The sequence below is a fragment of the Miniopterus schreibersii genome (assembly GCF_964146895.1).
Source record: "Miniopterus schreibersii genome assembly, chromosome: 5".
NCBI lineage: Eukaryota > Metazoa > Chordata > Mammalia > Chiroptera > Miniopteridae > Miniopterus > Miniopterus schreibersii.
Window position 1 is genome coordinate 37,851,906 of NC_138106.1, and position 20,528 is coordinate 37,872,433.

Consider the following 20,528-nt stretch of genomic DNA (forward strand, 5'->3'; position numbering starts at 1 on the left):
CTCAGAAAAGTATAAAAATAAAAATTATAGCCTGCTTTTCTTTTCCTATGGAGAAAAGGAGACGAGACCAACCAACAGCCAAACATTTTACTAAAAGTTTAGTTGTCAAATATTTGTACTTTTTTGTGTGTAGCTCTCATTTGGTCAGTGTATAATTAAAATTTTAATATTCTCCCCTAAGATCCCTTAGGGTAAAAACTCATGATTTATTATACAATATTAATTAAGCTTCTACTTTGTGCTAATTAATTTTCCAGGTGGTGGCTGGAGCAAAGTTTTTTATTGAGTTCACCGCCAGGGAAACCACATGTTCCAAGGAAAGTAATACAGAGTTGACCGAAAATTGCGAGACCAATAAACTTGGAGTGAGTAGTCATGCAACACTCTACTTATTCCCTGGAAATCTACTTGATGTTTTATACTTGTTTGAGTATTTCATTAATAACACTGTTCTCTCTTTTGCTTTTGTTTTCATGGGTAGAAAATTCTCACCTGCACTGCTGACATTTATGTAATACATTGGGAGGATAAAGTTTTCCCTACTGTCAACTGTCAATCACAAGGACAGGTATGATTCTAATTAGTCAGCTTGGGTAAATTTTGCTCATTCTGAAAAGTCCTATTTGGGGGTTGAAAGCGAACCATTATTTATATGAGTTAGGAGACTATCTTTTTAAAATGGGGAGAACTCTCACATTTCCATGCTAATCTTTCTTTTCTATGTCTAGAAAGGAAAACAACAGTCCCCTTAATCACTTCTCACATTCTGTCAGTGTCCTATCCTTCAGCAGGCTCTTTCTCAGTGAAGTGCAGGCCCTGGTGTGCAGAGCCAACACTAGCTCTGTGGCTTCAGAGTGTCTCTGAGATGCTTCAGTGGCATCCGCTTACATCCAAGGATCTTGGAAGAAATGCAGATCTCAGACCCCACTCCACATCTACTGAATCCAAATCTGCATTTTAACGTGATCCGCAGGGGGTTCATACCCACGCAAGTCTGAGAACATTAGTTTGTATCATTCTTTCTAATGCTTAAGAGAACCTTGGGAGGTAAGTAATACTTTCCTACTGTCAAGGATGAGACACTAGAAATTACAAAGATTCTGAGATCCTGGAGTGATTATTAACATTATCAAGTGCTCCCTGTGTCCCAGGCTGTACTGAGACTTCACACAACCCTATGAGGAAGGTGCTGCTGTTATTCTTACTTTAGAGATGAGAAAAGTGAAACTAATGGTGTGGAGATTCAATCATAGGTCAAATCAGAGCCCTCCATATCCACATGATGCTGACAACTAGGGTCTGGCTTGTTCGATTCCAAAGACCATTCTCTTCCCACCACTGAACACTGCCCCAGCCATCATGTTCTCACAGGTAGTGAAAGTGTAGGTAGAAATAATCCATGTCTTCTATGCAAGTTGCCTCTTCTCCCTTTTTTCTGATTTAGGTTTTTGCCCTGTGTAGGTATGTATGTAGTCTAACACAAACATTATGCAAAGGCTGCGTTTCAAGCTTGTGAATATGTCCTAATGTGTTTCAGGCCAACAAAGTAATCGTGGATATATGTTTCATATACATTCAGTCCATAAAGCCACTGAGGGCCTTTTAGAATGAAAGCAGTAATTGTGCTAATAGAAATAGTATCAATTAATAAATAATGCACCATGGTTTTACATAATCATAGGCTTAGAAGGTACCCTAGAAACTATGTAGTTCAACCTCCCAATTTTTCCAGATGAAGAAAAAACTCTCCAACTTAGAGGAGTATTATTAAGAACAATAATAAACATCCACAAATTACAAAATCAGTCAAAAGAGGAAAAGATAATCATTCTCATCCTTTCTACAATATTAATATAGTATTTAAAATCTGGCAAAGACTTGCTCCATTGTAAACCAAGATAGCATTGCCAGGTCTCAGTCCCTTCTTTCTTCCTTGATAGTGTGGTTTTCACAGTAATGCATTCATCTTAATATTTCCTGTTTAGACCTCATTGATGAAAAGGCCTCCAGGTTTTTCACCTTTCCGATCAGTACTTGTGCCGGAAACAAAAGAAGGAACAACTGTAAGTCCACCCCACACTTCCATGGCACCTGTACAAGATGAAGAGCAGGATTCAGAAAAAGAACAAGGACGCACTCGTGAACATGGCTGGGGCCATGAAAAGCAAATAAAACATGGCCTTGGCCATGGCCATACACATGAGCATGACCAAGGCCATGGGCACCAACAGGGACATGGTCTCGGCCATGGACATCAACGAAAACTTGACTATGATCTTGAACACCAAGGGAGGCATGGACTTGGCCATGGACATCAAAGGGAACATGGCCTAGCCCATAGACATAACCATGAACATAGTCATGGCCATGGAAAACATAAAGATAAAGGAAAAGAGAATGAAAAGCACAATGATTGGAGAACAAAGCATTTGGCAAGTTCTTCTGAAGATAGTACTACATCTGCACAGACACAAGAGAAGACAGAAGGGCCAACATCCCTTCCCTCCCTACCCCACCCAGGTGTAGCATTTACCTTTCCTGACTTTCAGGACTTAGATCTCACTGCAGCTCTGATGACTAATATACCACCAGCTCCCACAGAGAATGATGATGTTTGGATCCCTGAAATCCAGATAGAGCCAAATAGTCTTTCATTTAACCCGATACCTGATTTTCCAGAAACAACCTCCCCCAAATGTCCTGGACGCCCCTGGAAGCCAGTAAATGGAATGAATCCAACCGTGGAAATGAAAGAGTTTTCTGATTTTGATCTCTCTGATGCTTTTTATTAACGTATGCAGCCATGGGTGTTTCTTTAACACTTCATCGTCCCCTTTCCCCACTGTCCAAATATCCTGATATAATGCACCAAAAACCATGAAGCTTCAGAACAGACTAGAGAGAAGCGGGGAGATTCCCAGTGGGGACACCGTCAATTTCTATGGACAACATAAAACTGTGTGCAGAATTCTGAATCCTTTTTGAGTTGCTCACAAGTTTTCTTAACTAGCACAGAAAATGGACAAACAGATGTACCTTGTGACCCTACTGCAGTTTGCTTTTCTAATAACAAATGTGTACCTTAGAATGGATGTCATCGATTTTCATACAAAGATTCTTACCATCTGAATAAACTGTGGCATCTGGTCCCTGAACACATGAAAATAAGGAAAGTCAAGAGACTGAATGCTGAACTTCTTAATGGGGGAAAAATAGTAATAATAACACCAGAGGTGAAAGAGGGACAACAAGAAAGACAGACTAATGGAAGGGAGGATAGAGGAAAGTAAACTAATTGACTTTGTTTCCAAAATGGGCTAGTTATATATCAACTAGTTACTCCCACTTAACAAAGCTATTCTGATTATTCTCTTTATGAGTGAGAGTGTTTCTCACAAGTCAGTAATTTCTGTTTACTCATTAACTACTTTTGCATCAAGGCTTTCAAATAGGAGTTTTCTGTTAATTTGTGGCTGAGGCTAGAATGAGTAATCCTTAGTTTTCTGCAGCTCTGAGTTGAATGAGAACAGTGGAAAGCAGAAGTAGTAATGAAGAGGCAGCCTTGTGAAGGAAATCTTTTTTCATAATTGTTAGAAATTTTATGAGGAAATGCCTCTCTAGCCACACTTTATTATCACGTCATCTTTCTGCTACGGTATTGAAGAGCGCTGATTTTTGCAAAAAAGAACAATATGATTGTCTTCAATTGCTTCTAATGTGAGGAAGGCACACATTTCATAATCCTTGCTGTGTTTTGCCTAGGGAAACAAGATAGGGCTTTAAACAGCTGCAGTGGCCTGTGGATGCCTGTATCACTGCTCCTTCATTATTGGGTGCATTTGAGCCTCTGAGCTTTTATTTCGTTTCAAATATTATCTGTACTTTTCAATGAAAAACCAATGATGTCAGGAAAGTCTCATTTTGTCAACTGGTTGCTTCACTCTTCTCTTCTTAAATGATAACATCAGATTAACAGGATTTTACTATACTTACAGAAGCGACTAAAGCCCTGCAAGTACAAGGGCCGACCTCAGGAGGCAAGGGCAGAACCAACATCTGAGAGTGAGGTCGCATGACCGGTGGGCAGAATCTCCACGCCTAGCACAAAAGCCCCAACAACCTATCTGCAGCCCTGAATGGAAAGACAAGACGATGGGATAGAATGTAGAGAAGAATGCCGTTTTATCACTCTGTTTCTGGGTGAAATAAAGTTTGATCTTGACATTGTCACTCCTGGTTAATTCACAGTAGTCTTCTTTCAGCCACATCCATCCTGCAGCAAAGTCCAATTGATCACAGAGCACTCTGCCAATGGAGACTTGCAATGCAATTCTGGAGCACTCTTGCTACCTGAGGCAGGAATCCCTTAAGTGGGCCTTCCTACCACCAAGACCTCATCACAGGCTCTAAATTAAGGGTTGGCAGTTCATGTTTCCACCAGCAAGCTAAGGAGTCTCTCTACCTTCCCTTCCTCCTCCTTCTCCTGATTCTCAGCTCCAAGTTGAGTGGTTTGTCTTGTTTTATTATTTTTTATGATCTAGGTAATTACCAAAAAAAGAAAACAAAAAAGCCTTCTTTGTTAATATCATATTTACCAACTTTTCATTAGCAAAATATATCTACCCCCAAAAGAAGTTTAGGCATGGGGTGGGGAGTGGGTGGGGGTAGAAGGGACTAATGAGGGGGAAAAGGGACATCTGTAATATTTTCAACAATAAAGATAAATTAAAATTTAAAAAAATAAAAGATACATTAAAAAACACAAACAAAAGTTTAAAGAGAATTTAAAGTCTTTCTGGTTAGAATAAAGGTGAAAATAGAAATCTAATAGAATAAAAAGTGATATGAGATTTTTAATTTTCTGTAATAAAACACATTTACTGAGTGCCTATTATAGACATTTACCATGCTAGACAATTTCTGTTCTGTTTGGTGGGTGACTTAATCTTCATAGCCACTCTGAGGTCCCTGTGGTCACTTCTCTTTTACGATGAGGAAATTGTAGCTCACAGTGCCCTGCTCAGGGTCACAGGGTTAATATGTGACAGAGTTGGTGTTCACACTCATACCTTTTGAACTTCATTACACCACGTTGCCATGAGGCATTATTATCAATGTTGTCATTACAAAAAAAAAGCAACACATTTCTGAACCTCAGATGATCATTACAAAACCCTTATTAATTATCTCATCGTGGCTGAGGCTCTTCTGAGTACTGCTCAGGGTGAACTATAACTGAGTAAAGCACTGGCATCAGCTTTTTGCCATATGCTTAGCACTAGGTGCTGAGGAGAAGAGAAACAAATGTTAAAAGACATAAATCCTTTCCTTCAAGGAACAGTCACATGGGGAAGTCAGGACTAAAGCATGTGGAGCATAGTTAATCGAGCCGTGATCAATGTGGAGCAGTAAGCAGACCTGACAGATGTGCTAGACAGACGTGGAAAGAGAAAATGAAGCCCGTTGAGAGTTTAGCTCTGAAGTAGGCAGTAAGGAGCCTCTTCCAGTCCTTGAGCTAAGATGCCCTGAAGGAGTGTATAAAACACGTTATTCGGAAGATTCTGGAAAGCATTGATTAGAGTGAGAAGAGATTGGACTCAAGGCAGTAGTTCAGGTACTTTAACAGAAGACGGGTATATAAGGCCTATGGTTCTCAGGTTACTCAACAACATGAAGTATTTCCACTTTAGACCTTTGTTAGATAAAATAATCATGGGTTTTCCTTCTCTTCAGGGCAGGAATTTCGTCTTCTTCAGCCCAACCCATTTCCCTCACATTGTCTAGGCCTACCACCTCAAGCAGGATGCCCTTACTGGTTTTTTACCACTTCTTCCATTTCCTGCTAAGCCTCATCCCAGTCTGTCCAGTGCTCACCCCCGCCCCCGCTTCCCCCCAAGACCCTGCTGGTGCTCTGTGGGAGAGGCCAGACCTCCCCAAGCCTCCTATGAGAAGACTTGAAAGAGTCCAGTAGATATAACAACCCAGTCTTCCAGAAGTTGCAGTGTCTCTACCTATAAGTTAGATGCTCAGCAAGGAAAATATTATCTAAACACCTTGCAAAAAATGCTCTTGTTAAATTATTTACCTCTGGCCTTCATTTTACAAGAATCTCCATTTAACCACCACACTCTGTGTTTTGCAAAACTTTGCCTGGAGGTATTGCCCAGTATTCACATTAGAGGCAGTGTAGTAAAATGGTTAAGAACCAGGGTTCTGCAGTTAGCCTGAATCCCCAAACTGGAAATTTATTTAAGTTATCAAGGTCCCAGTTTCCTCATCTAAAATATTAGGTTAATAATATGTTCACATCATAGGTGTGTTGTGAGACTTAAAAGAGAGAATTCCTTTAACTGGCATAATGCTTAGCACACGGCAAGCACTCAGTAAGCGGTACCTATTGTTGCATTACTGAGGCATAAATATATTGTTTTTAGAATTTAACTCTGGGAAAATAATATTTTGTCAGGCAAGATGTGTTTAACACATATTCCTTTTTTCCTTTTCAGCCATACACAGGTTTCAAAGGTTGTAATCAGCTCATATCAAGTGGCTGGTAACATCTACTCCCTCATTTTCAGTTTCACAGTTCTCAACCTTGGCTGCACATTTGAACCACTTAGGGAGCTCTAGACCATATGAATCCAAATCTCTGCAAGTTGTTCTGAGTATCAGTATTTTTCAAAAGTTCCTCATTGATTCTAATGCATCTGAAGGTGAAAACAACTGATTTAGGCCTAATCTATTTCCTTTTCATCTTAGTTATCCAGTTTTACAGTGTTGCACTTTATTTTTATTCTCTTTCAAATCTTTTTGAAAATAGGAGAGTTATGAAATGTATAAGGCATGAATGGATGGATGGATAGATGAAATGATGGACAGATGGACAGACAGATAACTAAGTATTATTTGCACTAGGATTGTTGCAATAAGAATGGAGAGTACAAGAGGGGCATAAGTGGCCTTTCAAAGACTTATAAACAAATTATTTACTGAGTATGAGGAATGAAGGACAGGAATAAGTCACAGATGACAAAAAGTTTTCTAGTCTAGGTGCCCAAGGGAATGGTAATGTCACTGACACAAATAAGGAAACTGGGAGCTGGTCTGTGCTTTCTAGTAACTCGTATAAAATCAGACTGACCCAAAATGCACATAATTTAAGATATTTCAACAGCTGAATAAACATATGAAATCATTGTGCAAATGAGTGTAAAACACTACTATGACCCACCTCAAATTATTTCATTTACTGCGATACCTGTGGCATCTGCCATATTAACAGGGAAGCATCAGCTACTCATGGACTACGCCTGTGGAAAACGTTGGGAAAACTACAATTACAGGACTCCTCATATCAAAAAGAACAGAAAGGAAAGAAATTATTTTCTGAAAGTAATCTTAACTTCTATGTGACTGATGAACTAGAAACCTGAACCTAGCAAAAGATCTTTGTTATGACAGCTTTTCTATCTCCTATCTTCTCTGTATGGCATTTGGAGATGGTACCATTCTGACTGTGTGGAAATGCTGCTATTCTATCATGGCCATTAAAAGTGGACGGAATCATCCCTCTTGATAAAAATAGAAGTATCAGCTATTTACGTACCAGCTGGTGATTTAGTACTGTGTCAACTGGCTCAATGGGAATTGTTTCCAAGAAGCCCCTTTTCCTGTGTGGTTCTAGGTTAGAGTTTTTCAAAGAATTTGGAATGAAGCAGAGCCACTACCCCGGGAAGTCACGGGGTAAGACGCAGTGAGCGCCGATGCCGAGGTGCTGAGGGCTCCAGCCTGGCCTCACCCTCCCTTAGTTTGCGTGCAGCACTCCCCACCGCTGGCCGTGTTGACTGCAGCCCCACGAGGAGCACTAGGCACACTCCTGCAGGTTGCTTCACTAGCTCCCTCCACAGATCCTCTGGCAGCTGGACGTGCTTGCTCAGATTTTCCTAAAATCTCTGACTGGCCCTATAGCACCCATGCCTGGGGAGGCTGACTAGTAACTTTTCTCTGATCCCCCAACTTCTTACTTTCCTAGCTCCTCCCACAACGGTGTAAGGTCTAATTCCTAAGATAAATCCTTTATACCCTAAGACTCAGTGTGGTTCTGCTTCCCTGATTGAACTTGACTGACACTTTTCCCCCTATCATTTTACATCAGGAAAACTCGTTCCATTGCTTTCAAACACAGAACCAGGCCAAGCAATTCAACTGCATTAGAGAATCTCCTAAGAAAATGAGTAAAGGCTGTTTCTGCCCTAAGGAAATCAATTTAGTGGGGGACAGAGACATATAAAAGTATATATAAGGATCACAACGGGAGGTAGAGGTGTGCTTGTGGGGCAGTGAGAGCAAGAAGAAACAGTCAAGTCTGAGAGGCAGTAAGCAAGTTGAGAGGGCAAAGACCTGTCTCCTACAGCACCATGTTCCCAGGGTCCAGGCACGGTGATTTAACAGAAAATTGAATTGAATTGAGGTAAACTGAATTTGCATATGGCACAGTGGTAAGCCCTAGGAATAGGGCACTGAACAAGACAAACAGCTAGTTCACGCCTACACTTAGCTAACAGTCCAGTGCAGTGGTTCGCAAACTTGAGCATGCATTAACATCTCCTGGAAGGCTTGTTAAAACCTGGGTTGCTGGGGCCACTTCCAGAATTTCTCATTCAGTACATCTGTGGTGGGTACCTGGAATTTGAGCTTCTAACAAGTTCCCAGGAGGGGCTGATGCTGCTGGCCCAAGGACCATACTTTAGAACTGCTAGTTTAACAATTCTCAACCTATCTGCTAGAATCACTGGCGCAACTTTAAAAAAATACATTGCTAGGAGCATCACCACAGGCCCATTAAGTCATGTTTTCTAAGTTCTGCAGGTGATTTTAATGTGTAGGTCAGGGTCAAAACCAATGAAGTGATGAATAGTAGCAGTTGCAGGGTGGAGGGGATCATTGGGGAAATTAAAGGGTACATCTGTAACACTTTCAACAATAAAGATACATTTTTAAATAAATTAATTAATTAATTAATTAATTAATTAATTAATAGCCAGGCCGGGCGTGGCTCAGCGGTTGAGCATCGACCTAGGATCCAGGAGATCGGGGTTCGATTCCCAGTCAGGGCATATGCGGGTTTCGGGCTTGATTCCCAGTCGGGGGCGTGCAGGAGGCAGCCGGTCAATGACTCTCTCATCATTGATGTTTCTCTCTCTCTCTCCCTTCCTCTCTCCGAAATCAATAAAGATATATTTTTAAAAAGAAAAAGAGAGAGAGAAAATAAATAAATAAATAAATAAATAAATAAATAAATAAATAAATAAATAAATAAATAAATAAAAATAGCCGGGCCAGCATGGTTCAGCAGTTGAGCATCCATCTATGATCCAGGAGACCACTGTTCGATTCCTGGTCAGGGCACAAGGCTGGGTTGTGGGAGCTTGATCCCCAGTAGGGGGGGTGCAGGAGGCAGCCAATCAATGACTCTCTCACCATTGATATTTCTTTCTCTCCTTTCCTCTCTCTGGAATCCATAAAGACATATTTTAATAAATAAATAAATAAATAAATAAATAAATAAATAAATAATAAAAATTATTGTTACTTGCTGTGTGCTGGATACCATAGGAAGGTCCTTTAACATTATCACAGTGGTGAACCCCATTTTACAGGTAAGAAAACTGAGGCTCAGAGAAATGAGATCAGCTGGCCAAGATCACATAGCAAATATCAGTAGGAGAGGAAGGATGGAACCCAGGTGTCTCTAACCAGAGTTTACACTTATAACCAAAGATGCCTGTGTCACATGGGACTCACAGAAGCAGCACACCTGATTAGATATTGAATGAGTAGAAGTTCTCTAGGCAGACAAAGAGGGGGAAGTTTTTCAGGCAAAAGTACAGGCACAGTGTTTTATTGGACTTGGCTTTATTGCACTTCACGGATGTGTTTTATACAAATTGAACGCAAGACCCTCCACCACCAAAAAGATTGGGGCACTCCCTTTATTGTGGCACTTGCTTCACTGCTGTAGCCTGGAACCAAACCTGCAATGTCTCTGAGGTTCGCCAAAACTGAGCTCCGCGTCTCTGGAGGCGCCGACGTAGAGGCTGGAGTCAGAGGTGTTCTGGGGCGGATTACCTAGCTAGGTGGGTGGGCAGGGCAAGGTGAGAGCTATGGCCCACCCTCTGCCAAGAGTCCAGAATTCTGTAATGAGGCACTCGGGAGAAGGAGCTGGACCAAGAGAAGGAGAAAGATACAGGCAGTGACTTGCTCAGAGTTTCCCACAAGGTTAATGAGACAGATGCCTCTTTCCTGCATTTAGTCTCTCTGTTTTGAACATCTACTAATGCTTGATTCTGAAACCTTGTCCTCCCCAAAACAACTTTATGCTGGTTATATGTGCCAGATAAATATTAGTCAATGAAAGATAGAACACAGGGGAGGCAACCATAGAACTAAGATTGAGGCTGTTCATTTTTAAATATTAATTTAAATGTTGACATTCACTATTAGTTGTTCTTTCTTTTTATATATTCTTTCTGAATACATACTTAAATGTAAAGGGTGGAAAATTTAGAAAATACAAAATAACATAAAGCAGAAATTAAGAAATTAAAAACTATTGAAATCTCACAAGCCAAAGGAAACTACTGTTGAAATTTGGTTATAACTTTTCAGAAATGTTTTTTTCTTTCAAATGTCTGTAGGTACGTGTACTCAAAAAAAGAATTATAAATATAATACATAATCTCTATTTTTTTATGCAACATATACCATGACCACTTTTAATGTCCTTAGATTTAGATTTAACTCCCATAAATCCTTTCATAATTATAATAAATATATGAATACCTTTTAATAATGATATGCTGCTGAAAAACCAGTGGGTAAGAAAAGTCTGTAAGTATAGTATTTGTTGTTGCTGTTACTGTGTCTGATGTTATCAAAGGTGGATCCATAAAATAGGTGGGGACCCGTCTTTGAGTAGCTGACTCAGAGGGCAGCCAACAGTTCTTTCTTTCTAAATATGTTACTATATTTGAGAAATGACTCAGCTTAAATATTTAATCTTATTCATCTGTGTGAGGATTCTTAATGAGATTCCAGCCCCAACGAGAAGCAAGATTTTCCTTAGTGCTAATAAAATGAGAAATACAACGAATGACTGCAAAGAGCCCAAACTCTTTTCCCGAAGGTTATCTCTCCTCCTTTACAGGGAGATGCTGCCCCCTAGGGGTGAAGGTCTTCACAGGTAGCAAGGCTCCTGGGAGAAAGTGATTTCTTAATGAACACATTTCCATCTTTCTTTTTCCTGTTCCAGCTACTGTATAATTTCAGTTTGCCTAAGAGTTTACGAATTCCTTTTGTTATGTAGCTGTGATTTCTTTTCTCTATGTGAAAGCTCATATGCCCAGGAGGATGCAGGATCCCAAAAAGGACTCTAACCTTTCTGAAGCCTTTGACAGTAAAAGCTTTCTGTCCCTGGGGCCTGGTGTAGATATGCCACAAATGACAGAGGACAGGACCCTCCCTTGGAGAGACCTTTGAATTGTATAGGATAACTCACCACCGGAGGAAATTAGAAAATAAAGTCAAACAGAGTATCTCAAATTCAATAGGGCTCCTATAATTGGTTTCAAACGACCACTAAGACTTGATATGAATCTGAGAGAAAGAATCATGAAGAGTCTCAAGACAAATGTGACGTTAAGCCTGAAGAAAAACCCTCCAGGCTGGGAGAGAAGATCAGTGCTCTGCTGTTGCCGTGTCTATAAGGGCCCAGGAGCTAAACTGCAGCATGTTGCTGGGCCGGGTGTGGCTCAGCGGCCGAGCATCCACCTAGAATCCAGGAGATCGCAGTTTGATTCCGGTCAGGGCACGTGCCGGGTTGTGCGCTCCAATCCGGAGCGTGTGGGAGGCAGCTGATCAACGGCAACTCTCTCATCATTGATATTTCGACTCTCTCTCCCTCTCTCTGAAATAAATATTTATTTTTTAAAAAAAATACAAAGAAACCCTGCACTCTGTTGCTTCAAAGAAATGCATCAAGTAGCTTAAAGTTAGTTTTCAGAAGACTGAAATTTAAAAAGGGCTTTTCCTAGGGAAAAGTGAGATATAAATGTAACTAAATTATTAATAACAATTTAAACTGTATGCCTATTGTTTTTAATAGAAACACTCTCAAAAACATTTTATGAGAGAAATAAAAATTTAACTTTTATTGAATGACCAGGTATCCCTCTTAATTATAAAATTAAAAATAGGAGAGGCAAATTGACAGCAAGCCAACAATTAGTAGTTATAAAAAGAGAAAGAAAAGACCAAAAAAAAGACCCCTTTTATTTGTAAAATGATTCATTATAAAGATGCAACTTCCAACTGAAAAGGCTTTAAGAAATCCTGTTAACCAACATTTATAAGGTTCTCATATTACTTTTAAAAGACATGAATAAGAAGTAAAATATAAGCAAAGTTTATTACACAAAAACTCCATATAAACAAAGTTTAATACTACACAAACTCTTGATAAATTATTTTTTATATTCTGGATGTGAAATATAGCTGTATATCTTCTGGTTTTGCCATGTGAGAAATAAAAATGCTAAATTAAAGTTGCAAAATTTGAAGCACTTGCCTTAGAAATTATTATTGCTTGTACTAATATTTTAAAGTATGTAAACACATGTGGGCATATAACTAATTGAGTTTTTATTTTAATGACTGGTGTCATTAGAAACTGGTCTCAAAAACCTCAGACAGTATTATAATTTATGAGAAACTGTAGAGTTCCTCCACCTACTCTTCATATACAAACTTATAAGATGTGATCTCTCTCTGATAAAAGTTTTAAAACAGTATTATATTGAACTTTAATGCCAACTTATTATATTTTTCTAAAATCCCAAATTGTCTTTGTAATTTTGAACTAATAGATTATTGAGATACTTAGTTAATAATCAATATTTACCTGAAGACTTTTAAAAACCTTAAAATTGTGCCAAGAACATTGAAGAATCTAAGATTTTACTCCAGTTTCAAGTAACAAGTTAGTCTTCCACAGTTTCATGGGCACTGGCAGAAGACACAAGACTCCTGAGTCAGAGACAATATTACAGCAAACCCAGCATTTTACAGTTCCCCAAGTCCCAATGCCCACAAGGTGACACAAAGAAAGTCAGATGATATCTGTATTGCACACACAGTGGACTGCAGTACAGGAGAGGAACCCCGAGTTTAAAGAACACAAATACTTTGTAATGAGCAGTAAGACAGCCTGACCCTTGTGCTGGAAGGAGGCATTATTATAATAGACAGTAAGAAAACTGCCCTTTGCTCCGGAGGGAGTCATAGTCTCTATCTCCCAGGGCTGTTCTTTGTACAAACAGCTTTGAAAGATAGTCCAGAACAGAGTTAGTCATTGTCTTTACTCTTAAGACATGCAGAATAATGCGGAAACTAAGGAAGAATTGTCTCCCAATACAGAGAGAAATAAAAAATAAAATACATAGTTCCTACACATCTACGCATGTTTTTATGTATATATCTTTATTTATGCATGAACACTTTTTCCTTCAGAATACTCAAATTAAGATGAAATAAATATAAACATCAAATTATGACATACAGGGTGGGGCAAAAAGTAGACTTACAGTTATTTGTATGGAAACCAATACAATAATTAATAAACAATAATACAAGAATAAACTCTCTTTCACATACTCACAACTGTAAACCTACATTTGCCCCACCCTGTGCTTGATAAAGTTCTTTTAAAGCTTAGCACTTTAAAACTTTCAGTATAGTTATTCAAACTTATAGGACTATATAAGTATATATGTACATATCAAAGCTATATTAAGGGATGTAAATTTTTTTAAATGATATGGAATAGGGGAGAGATGACTCGTAGTTTGAAAAAAGAAAAGTGGTCTCTGGCTATGTCATCTGTTGTCAGCATGTAAAAGTTCTTTGCCTAAATTATGTTCTGACATGGTAGCAGAACTTGCTGTTATGCTTCTGGGTGTTTACACTCACTTTGCACAAGTGCACCATCTCTGTACGTGATGCTTTTGAGTCCCTCATGATTGACCACAAGCGTGAAAACAATGCAGTTTCCAGCTGCTGAGAGAATGACAACTTGCCCTTATGAAATATCCATCTTTATTTTCAGCCACCTTTGTTACTATTTTTATCAACTGTCCAGTCTCTTAGGTCTACTTTTTCATGTTATTCATTTCTACAATTTGACTGCAAATTCAGAAGCTTTGGACACTTACAGGTTGTTATTTTCACTCCAACCGTCTTCTCTGCTTCCCAGAGGGGTGGAGGCTGGCTCCCCCACCTTGTGCAGGTCAGCACTGGCCAACGAGGGGGGAGTCCCGGAGTGAACAGGCATGATCTGTATGCTGTAGTTTTTTCCCCCAGAACTGTTGTACTGTCTCATACAAGCTGCCCTTTCTTGTGAGGCCCTTAACGTTGAAAATAATGTTAAGACTAAGAGGCAGCCCTCCTCCCCTCCTTGGGAGCCTAGTGAGAGGTTGTTCACATGCGCACACTCTCACGGTTGTGAGCACCTGTTTAGAATGGGTGGAAACAGGCCCGTGGAGAAAGGTGGGCACAATGACCACACAGAAGACTTCTAAATGACAGTTTATTCCCAGGTTTGGAATACTCTTGTCTGCTAACAAGAGTTGGGCTACACGTTACAGGATAGATTGTAAAGGAATTTTGTGTGAAGGCCCTGCATATATATCAATGCCTTCATCCGTTCTTTCAGCTTAAATCAATCAGGAGTAATGAAATGTCAAAGTGGAAATTTTAAAGAAGAGAAAGGAGGAGGAGGGGAGGAGAGAAGGAATAAGGCAGGGAGGAGGGAGTTAAGAGGAAGGAAGGAAAAACCCACTGGCCAAGGATTTTTTTAAAATTGGATAAAAGTGGCCAGAAATAGTGCTCACAGCAAAGAAGCAAGTGGAAGTGGTCACCTCTGGGGAGAGGAGCTGGAGGGAAGGGGGTATGAGACAGACTTCTTTTCACCAGCGACTGGGCAGCCCAAATGCCAGGCCAAGAGGGGACTGGCCCGCTTTCCAGTACCACTTCGGGTGACAGGCCTTGCATTTGAACAGAGCGGCCAGTTCCCCCAGCCACTGTCGCATTGGAGGCCCAGCGGCCCAGAGGCAGGCAGGGAGGGCAGGGTGTCCAGCCACATTCACTTTTGACAACCGCGTCTGAGGCTCAGGAAAGGGACGGGTGCTGCTGGACAGAGCTGATGGGATGGAAAAAGGGGGGTGTCTATAATTTCAACAATAAAGAGAAATTTTAAAAACATATCTTCGGGTGAGGATTTAAAAATAATTGTTTTGATGACTAAAGGGAGAGGGGCTGAGGAATGAAGGACTAATAAAGGGAAATTCCCAATAGGACATTCAAACTGCCTGCTTGTTAAGACAAAAATCTTCTTTCAGACTCCTTATTTGTTTCTTAGAAATTAGATTGTACTTTGTTTCTCCTAAGTACAGACTTACTTTTGCATATATCAAAATTCGGCCTTGGCCACCTTTGGCCTTAGTGAATTGGTTCCAAAGACTACGAAATGATTACGGTAGAACTTCTATGTGGCTAACCTCTCGGCTGGAAACCAACCAGGAAATGAGTATAGGCAATCCTGGCTTTGCACAGTTCTGATAGGCCTAAATTTCAGTCTTGTTAAACTAAGACCAGTCTCTCAACAACACCGTGCCAATTTTATTTTATTTATTATTATTATTTTTTAATCTTCACCCATGGACATGCTTAGAGGGAGGAAGGAAGAAAGAGACACAGAGAGAGAGAGAGAGAGAGAGGCTGATATGAGAGAGAAACATTGATCAGTTACCTCCCATACATGCCCCAACCAGGGGTCAAACTCGCAACATTTTGGTGGATGGGATGAAGCTCCAACCAACTGAGCCACTGGCCCGGGCCAACACCGTGCAAATTTTAGTTACCATAGTATATTACCTGTGGGTAATTACATTGTACAAACTTCACTGTCTTCAAAGCACCAGAGAAATAACAGCTGTGTGTCATGGGCAGTGGCCAATCACATGAATTCTGTCAAAGTCTCTGTGCATCTGTTACTCAGTTTCCACAGTCTAGCAAAGTATGTAGTTGCTTCTTTGTCTCCAGTGATAAACTCATATGACATTTTACAAAAACGGATGATTGAAAGAGGGAATTGTCCAATAAAGGTGAAAGTGCAGCAAAGAAAGGTAAAGTGATATTGCTAGGAGTGAAATTGGATGTGATGGGATGTTGATAAAGCTGCAATTCTAGAGGCTCTAGGTACGCAGCCAGAGGAATTTTGTGAAGGTGAACTTAACAACATAAATGAGGAAAATGGTTGTGACACAAAAGGTGAAGCTGTCCTAGGGAAAGTGCTACCTGCAAAAACCTTCACATTAAAGGACCCCTCAGAGATATATCACAACATTAAATCACAAAGGATAAAATCTTGTAAGCAAAAATAAGTTGTCAAATTGTACCCCCCTGGGAGCTGGGGCCTATTAGGCGAGTGGATTGTTACACTTTCAGGAAATTAGGGACTGAAAAATTGTACAATGAGTTTGAAGCATTAGTTAGGAGATTGTAGTTGTGTCTTCTTCTATAAGTTTAATATCGTGCTGGTTGTCATGCTTAGTAAATTACTGGTCTGGTAATAATATTTAAATTATTGTCTTTTCTTTTCTGGAAGATATAAATACTTGTGCATTTTCTTTATTAAGTTAGAAAATGATTTTTGGCTCTTCTCCCAGGTTGATCGTGATTAAAAGGAAGGAAGGGGAGGAGAAAGAGAAGAGCACAGGGGAAAGGAGAAGAGGGGGGATACAAAGAGAAAAGACTGGAGAAGAGGAGGAGCTCTGCTCCCCCCTCCCCTCTTCCCCCTCCAAGTTGTTCTTTGTATAGTGTCCTATTTTTTTCTTAGGAATTCTATTATCTGAATCTCATGGCCACTGAATCCTGCCTCTTGTTTTAAGTACTGACTCTCATGCATGGTGAGTTGTTTCCATGTATGTTTTGGTTATGAGCTCATCTGTAGCAGGGCCCGCTTTTTCCTAAGAGAACCCACTGCGCCCTGTGTGAGAAAGAGTCCTCCTGGTAGATCTCTGCTGACTTCTGCCAAGAGTCTTGGAGTGTCACTTTGCTTGGACACATTTTTATGTGAAGTTCTCAGCTTGGGGTTCAGGGGACTTTATTGTAAAATAAATTCAAACTCCAAACCTGTTGAGGAACTGGACTCTAAGATGTTAACAATGGGGAAACCTGGGGGGGGGGGGGAGGGCGTATACAGGAATTCTGTGTGCTATGCAACTTTTCTGCAAACCTAAAATTATTCCAAAATAAAAAATTGATTTTCAAAAACTGAAGCCCCGCCCGGCCGGGCGTGGCTCAGAGGTTGAGTGTCGACCTAGGATCCAGGCGATCAGGGTTCGATTCCCGGTCAGGGCACATGCCTGGGTTGTGGGCTCGGTCAATGACTCCCTCATCATTGATGTTTCTGTCTCTCTCTCTTCCTCTCTCTGAAATCAATAAAGATATATTATAAAAAAAAAAAAAAAATGAAGCCCCTGCCTGGCTGGGCGTGGCTCAGCAGTTGAGTGTCGACCTAGGATCCAGGAGATCGGGGTTTGATTACTGGGCAGGGCACATGCCCGGGTTGTGAGCTTGATCAATGACTCATCATTGATGTTTCTCTCTCTCTCTCCCTCTTCTTTCCTCTCTCTGAAATCAATAAAAATATATTTAAAATAAAATAAAATAATAAAAAATGAAGCCCCTAGATTACTAAAACCAGTTAAGGCCTTGGGTAGCCATAGAGTCTGCTTGTATGCTTACTGGTCTTATTTTCATTTCCCTCTTCATTTTGGGTATCTGCAATACCCCTTTTAAAAGTTCAGCTATAAATTGAAAATAATTCTTGTTGTGATTTACCCAGCACTCCTGGGAGTTACTACAGGTGGATTTCCAAATCGTATCAGTTCACTACCCGTGGAAACTTAATTCCCCATTTTCTCTTTCATCCACACAAATAAAGCTTTCATCTCTGCCACTGAAACTGCTCCAACCAACCTTACCAATAACATTCATCTCACAAACCCAGTGGTCAGTTCTTGGTAGTCATGTACTCAGTTTTTCATCAGCACTTGAACAGATGAGCACACCTTCCTTGAAACCCTCCATTCTCTTGGTCTGGCACACGCTTCTCTTTCTGCTCAGGCTTCTTCGTGGACTTACTCCTGAACTTACTTTACTGAACTTTAAATGTTAAACACCTCTGGACTCCGTCTGCCACCAAGCTCCTATAATTCTACACATACTCCCTAGGTGATACTATCCAGTTCAACGATTTTCAATGTCTACATATACCAGTGACTCCTAAATTGAGATCTTACTGATTTCTTTGGCCCACCCCCAGGACCACAGACTCATATATACAACTGCCTCCTCAACATCTCTACTTGAATGTCAGACTTAATATGACCCAAACAGAACTCTCCATTTGGTGCCAACAGTAACGGAATAGATTGTCCAGTAGATGCCTGTGGTAGGCCTTTGCCAGGCCTGGTGACGTAGCTGCAACTAGAACAGAAAAGTAAATCATTATGGCACAGCAAAACCCTCTCTCTGGGGTAGTAGGTAGACCTTTGAGTATGAACGTGGCCCTTCCCCAAGTCTAATAGTACCAGACGGCAAAACCTTAGTTCTCTATGTTGACCACCAAATTTTAAGTACAGTTTCATAAGGGGCCTCAGTTCAGAGATCTACTATTTTACTATCTTTGCAGAAAAAAATCTTGAGACTAGCCAGATTGAATGAGGAAACAATGCCTAATACATGGAGAAAGGAATTCCTGAAGCCTGCTTTTTCTTTTTTCTCATTTAATTTCACATTTATTCCCATTACATTGGGAAGGGAAATAAGAGTCATGGGTGTTTAGAATTGTACTTTTACCCTGGCTGGTTTCGCTCAGTGGTTAGAGCATCGACTGTCAGACCGAAGGGTTTGATTCCAGCCAAGGGCACGTGCCTCGGCTGCAGGCTGATCCCAGGAGCGGGAGCCAACCAGTCCGTGTGTCTCTTTCACATTGATGTTTTTCTCTCTCTCTTTCCCTTCCATTCTCTCTCAAAAGCAATGGGGGGGGGGGGAATACCTTCAGGTGAGGATTAAAAAAAAAAGAATTGCAGTATTTTTATTTCTATTGCCTTTCAGACAGATTTGGGATCCAGATTCTAATTTTCTTTAAGTTGAGGATCTGAATCAGAATCAGAGGAGGTCAACTGCTGCTGGAGCTGGAGGCTGCCTGGAGAAAGGCAGGAAACAGGAATGTACTTCACCTTAGAGGGTTCATATTCCAGGGTTCCCATCCAGGTACCTGAGGATTCTCCAGGTAGATTACATATGTGTGTGGCAGGGGGAAGGGCACAGCAGCTTCCCAAAGGGAATGTGATTGGCACAGGCCTGGGACTGGTACTTAGGAGGTGGGGGGTTGGCCACATGTGCAGGGGGAGGACCTGAGAAGATACTGTCCTCTCATCTATATCCGAGGATGCTGTGAAGGGCCTCTCCATAAGGACAGGGCCAGGGTTTGCTCCTTGGCCTCTGGTTGGCCTCTTTAATAGTAGGGTATAAACCCTACAAATTTATATGCATTTGTGACATTGTTGCCACTCTTCTTTATTCCTCTGTGCTTGAGACCCTGGACAATTACTTTTAACCATACACGATTCTGAGACAGATTAGCAAGAAGCTAGGAAAATTCCTTGACAAGTGGAATGGGGAAACTGAGACAGATAGCTTAACAATTTACAGCCAGATGATAAATCACAAGGTCTTACCCTCCCCAACCAAAAACACTTAAGAACAAGTGGTTTACACATTCCAGACCGTGCCAGGGCAGTTTCTGGCACAATAATTTTCAAATAAATAAATAAATGGGTAAAAAAATACATGTGGTATTTAGAACCAAGTAGCCTGTCAAATGTGATATACAATTATAGACAAGAGTCAGTTTTTCCAGTTCTCAGACTTTAGCTTGGTCTTCTGAATTGAGAAAATGTTTTCCTGAGTATTCACGATAACTTGCAGCATGAGAAGGATTGTATTTAAAAGTTAAATGAGCAAATACATTGTATTTTGTTTTTTCCAATGGGCCTCGGTTAAGACTTGTTAACGTAAGAAACATTCAAACCTGTTGTGAGTTTATCTGAGCCAAACTGTCAATACATGCCAGGGAGCAAGAATCTCAATGGATTGAGATAATGCTCTGGAGAATGACAGTTTTGCACCTTATTTTACATATTACAATACAAAGAGGAGAGATAAGTGGGTTACATGAAATACATTGATGATAGATTAGGGAGGCAAGAAAAAGCAAAGTAGGGAAACCTCGGAGGTTGGATAAACAGTAAAATGATTGAAACACTTCTTTTACTTAGGTGGGTGCAGGACAGTTAACAGTCAACAACTAACTCTATAACAATGAGGGGATTTGTGGTCTCTCC

At 40.4% G+C, this 20,528-nt stretch overlaps 1 protein-coding gene and 1 pseudogene across 3 annotated transcripts in view; both read left to right on the top strand.

Annotated features, from left to right (window-relative positions):
• Nucleotides 1–4,230, top strand: part of KNG1 (kininogen 1) — a 28,023-nt gene extending 23,793 nt beyond the window's left edge. The window contains exons 8-11 of one of the 2 annotated variants that reach the window (XM_081138255.1): nt 258–365; nt 482–568; nt 1,986–2,063; nt 3,996–4,230. In XM_081138255.1, the coding sequence (XP_080994381.1) occupies nt 258–365; nt 482–568; nt 1,986–2,063; nt 3,996–4,076 (354 nt within the window). In that variant the 3' untranslated portion in view covers nt 4,077–4,230. The remainder of the gene's footprint in view (nt 1–257; nt 366–481; nt 569–1,985; nt 2,064–3,995) is intronic. The other variant, XM_081138256.1, reaches the window with a different exon arrangement.
• Nucleotides 2,070–3,673, top strand: LOC308557623 (kininogen-1 pseudogene; annotated as a pseudogene). Its single transcript has one exon. The product of its transcript is annotated as a kininogen-1 pseudogene (transcript).
• Nucleotides 4,231–20,528: the final 16,298 nt, after the last annotated feature.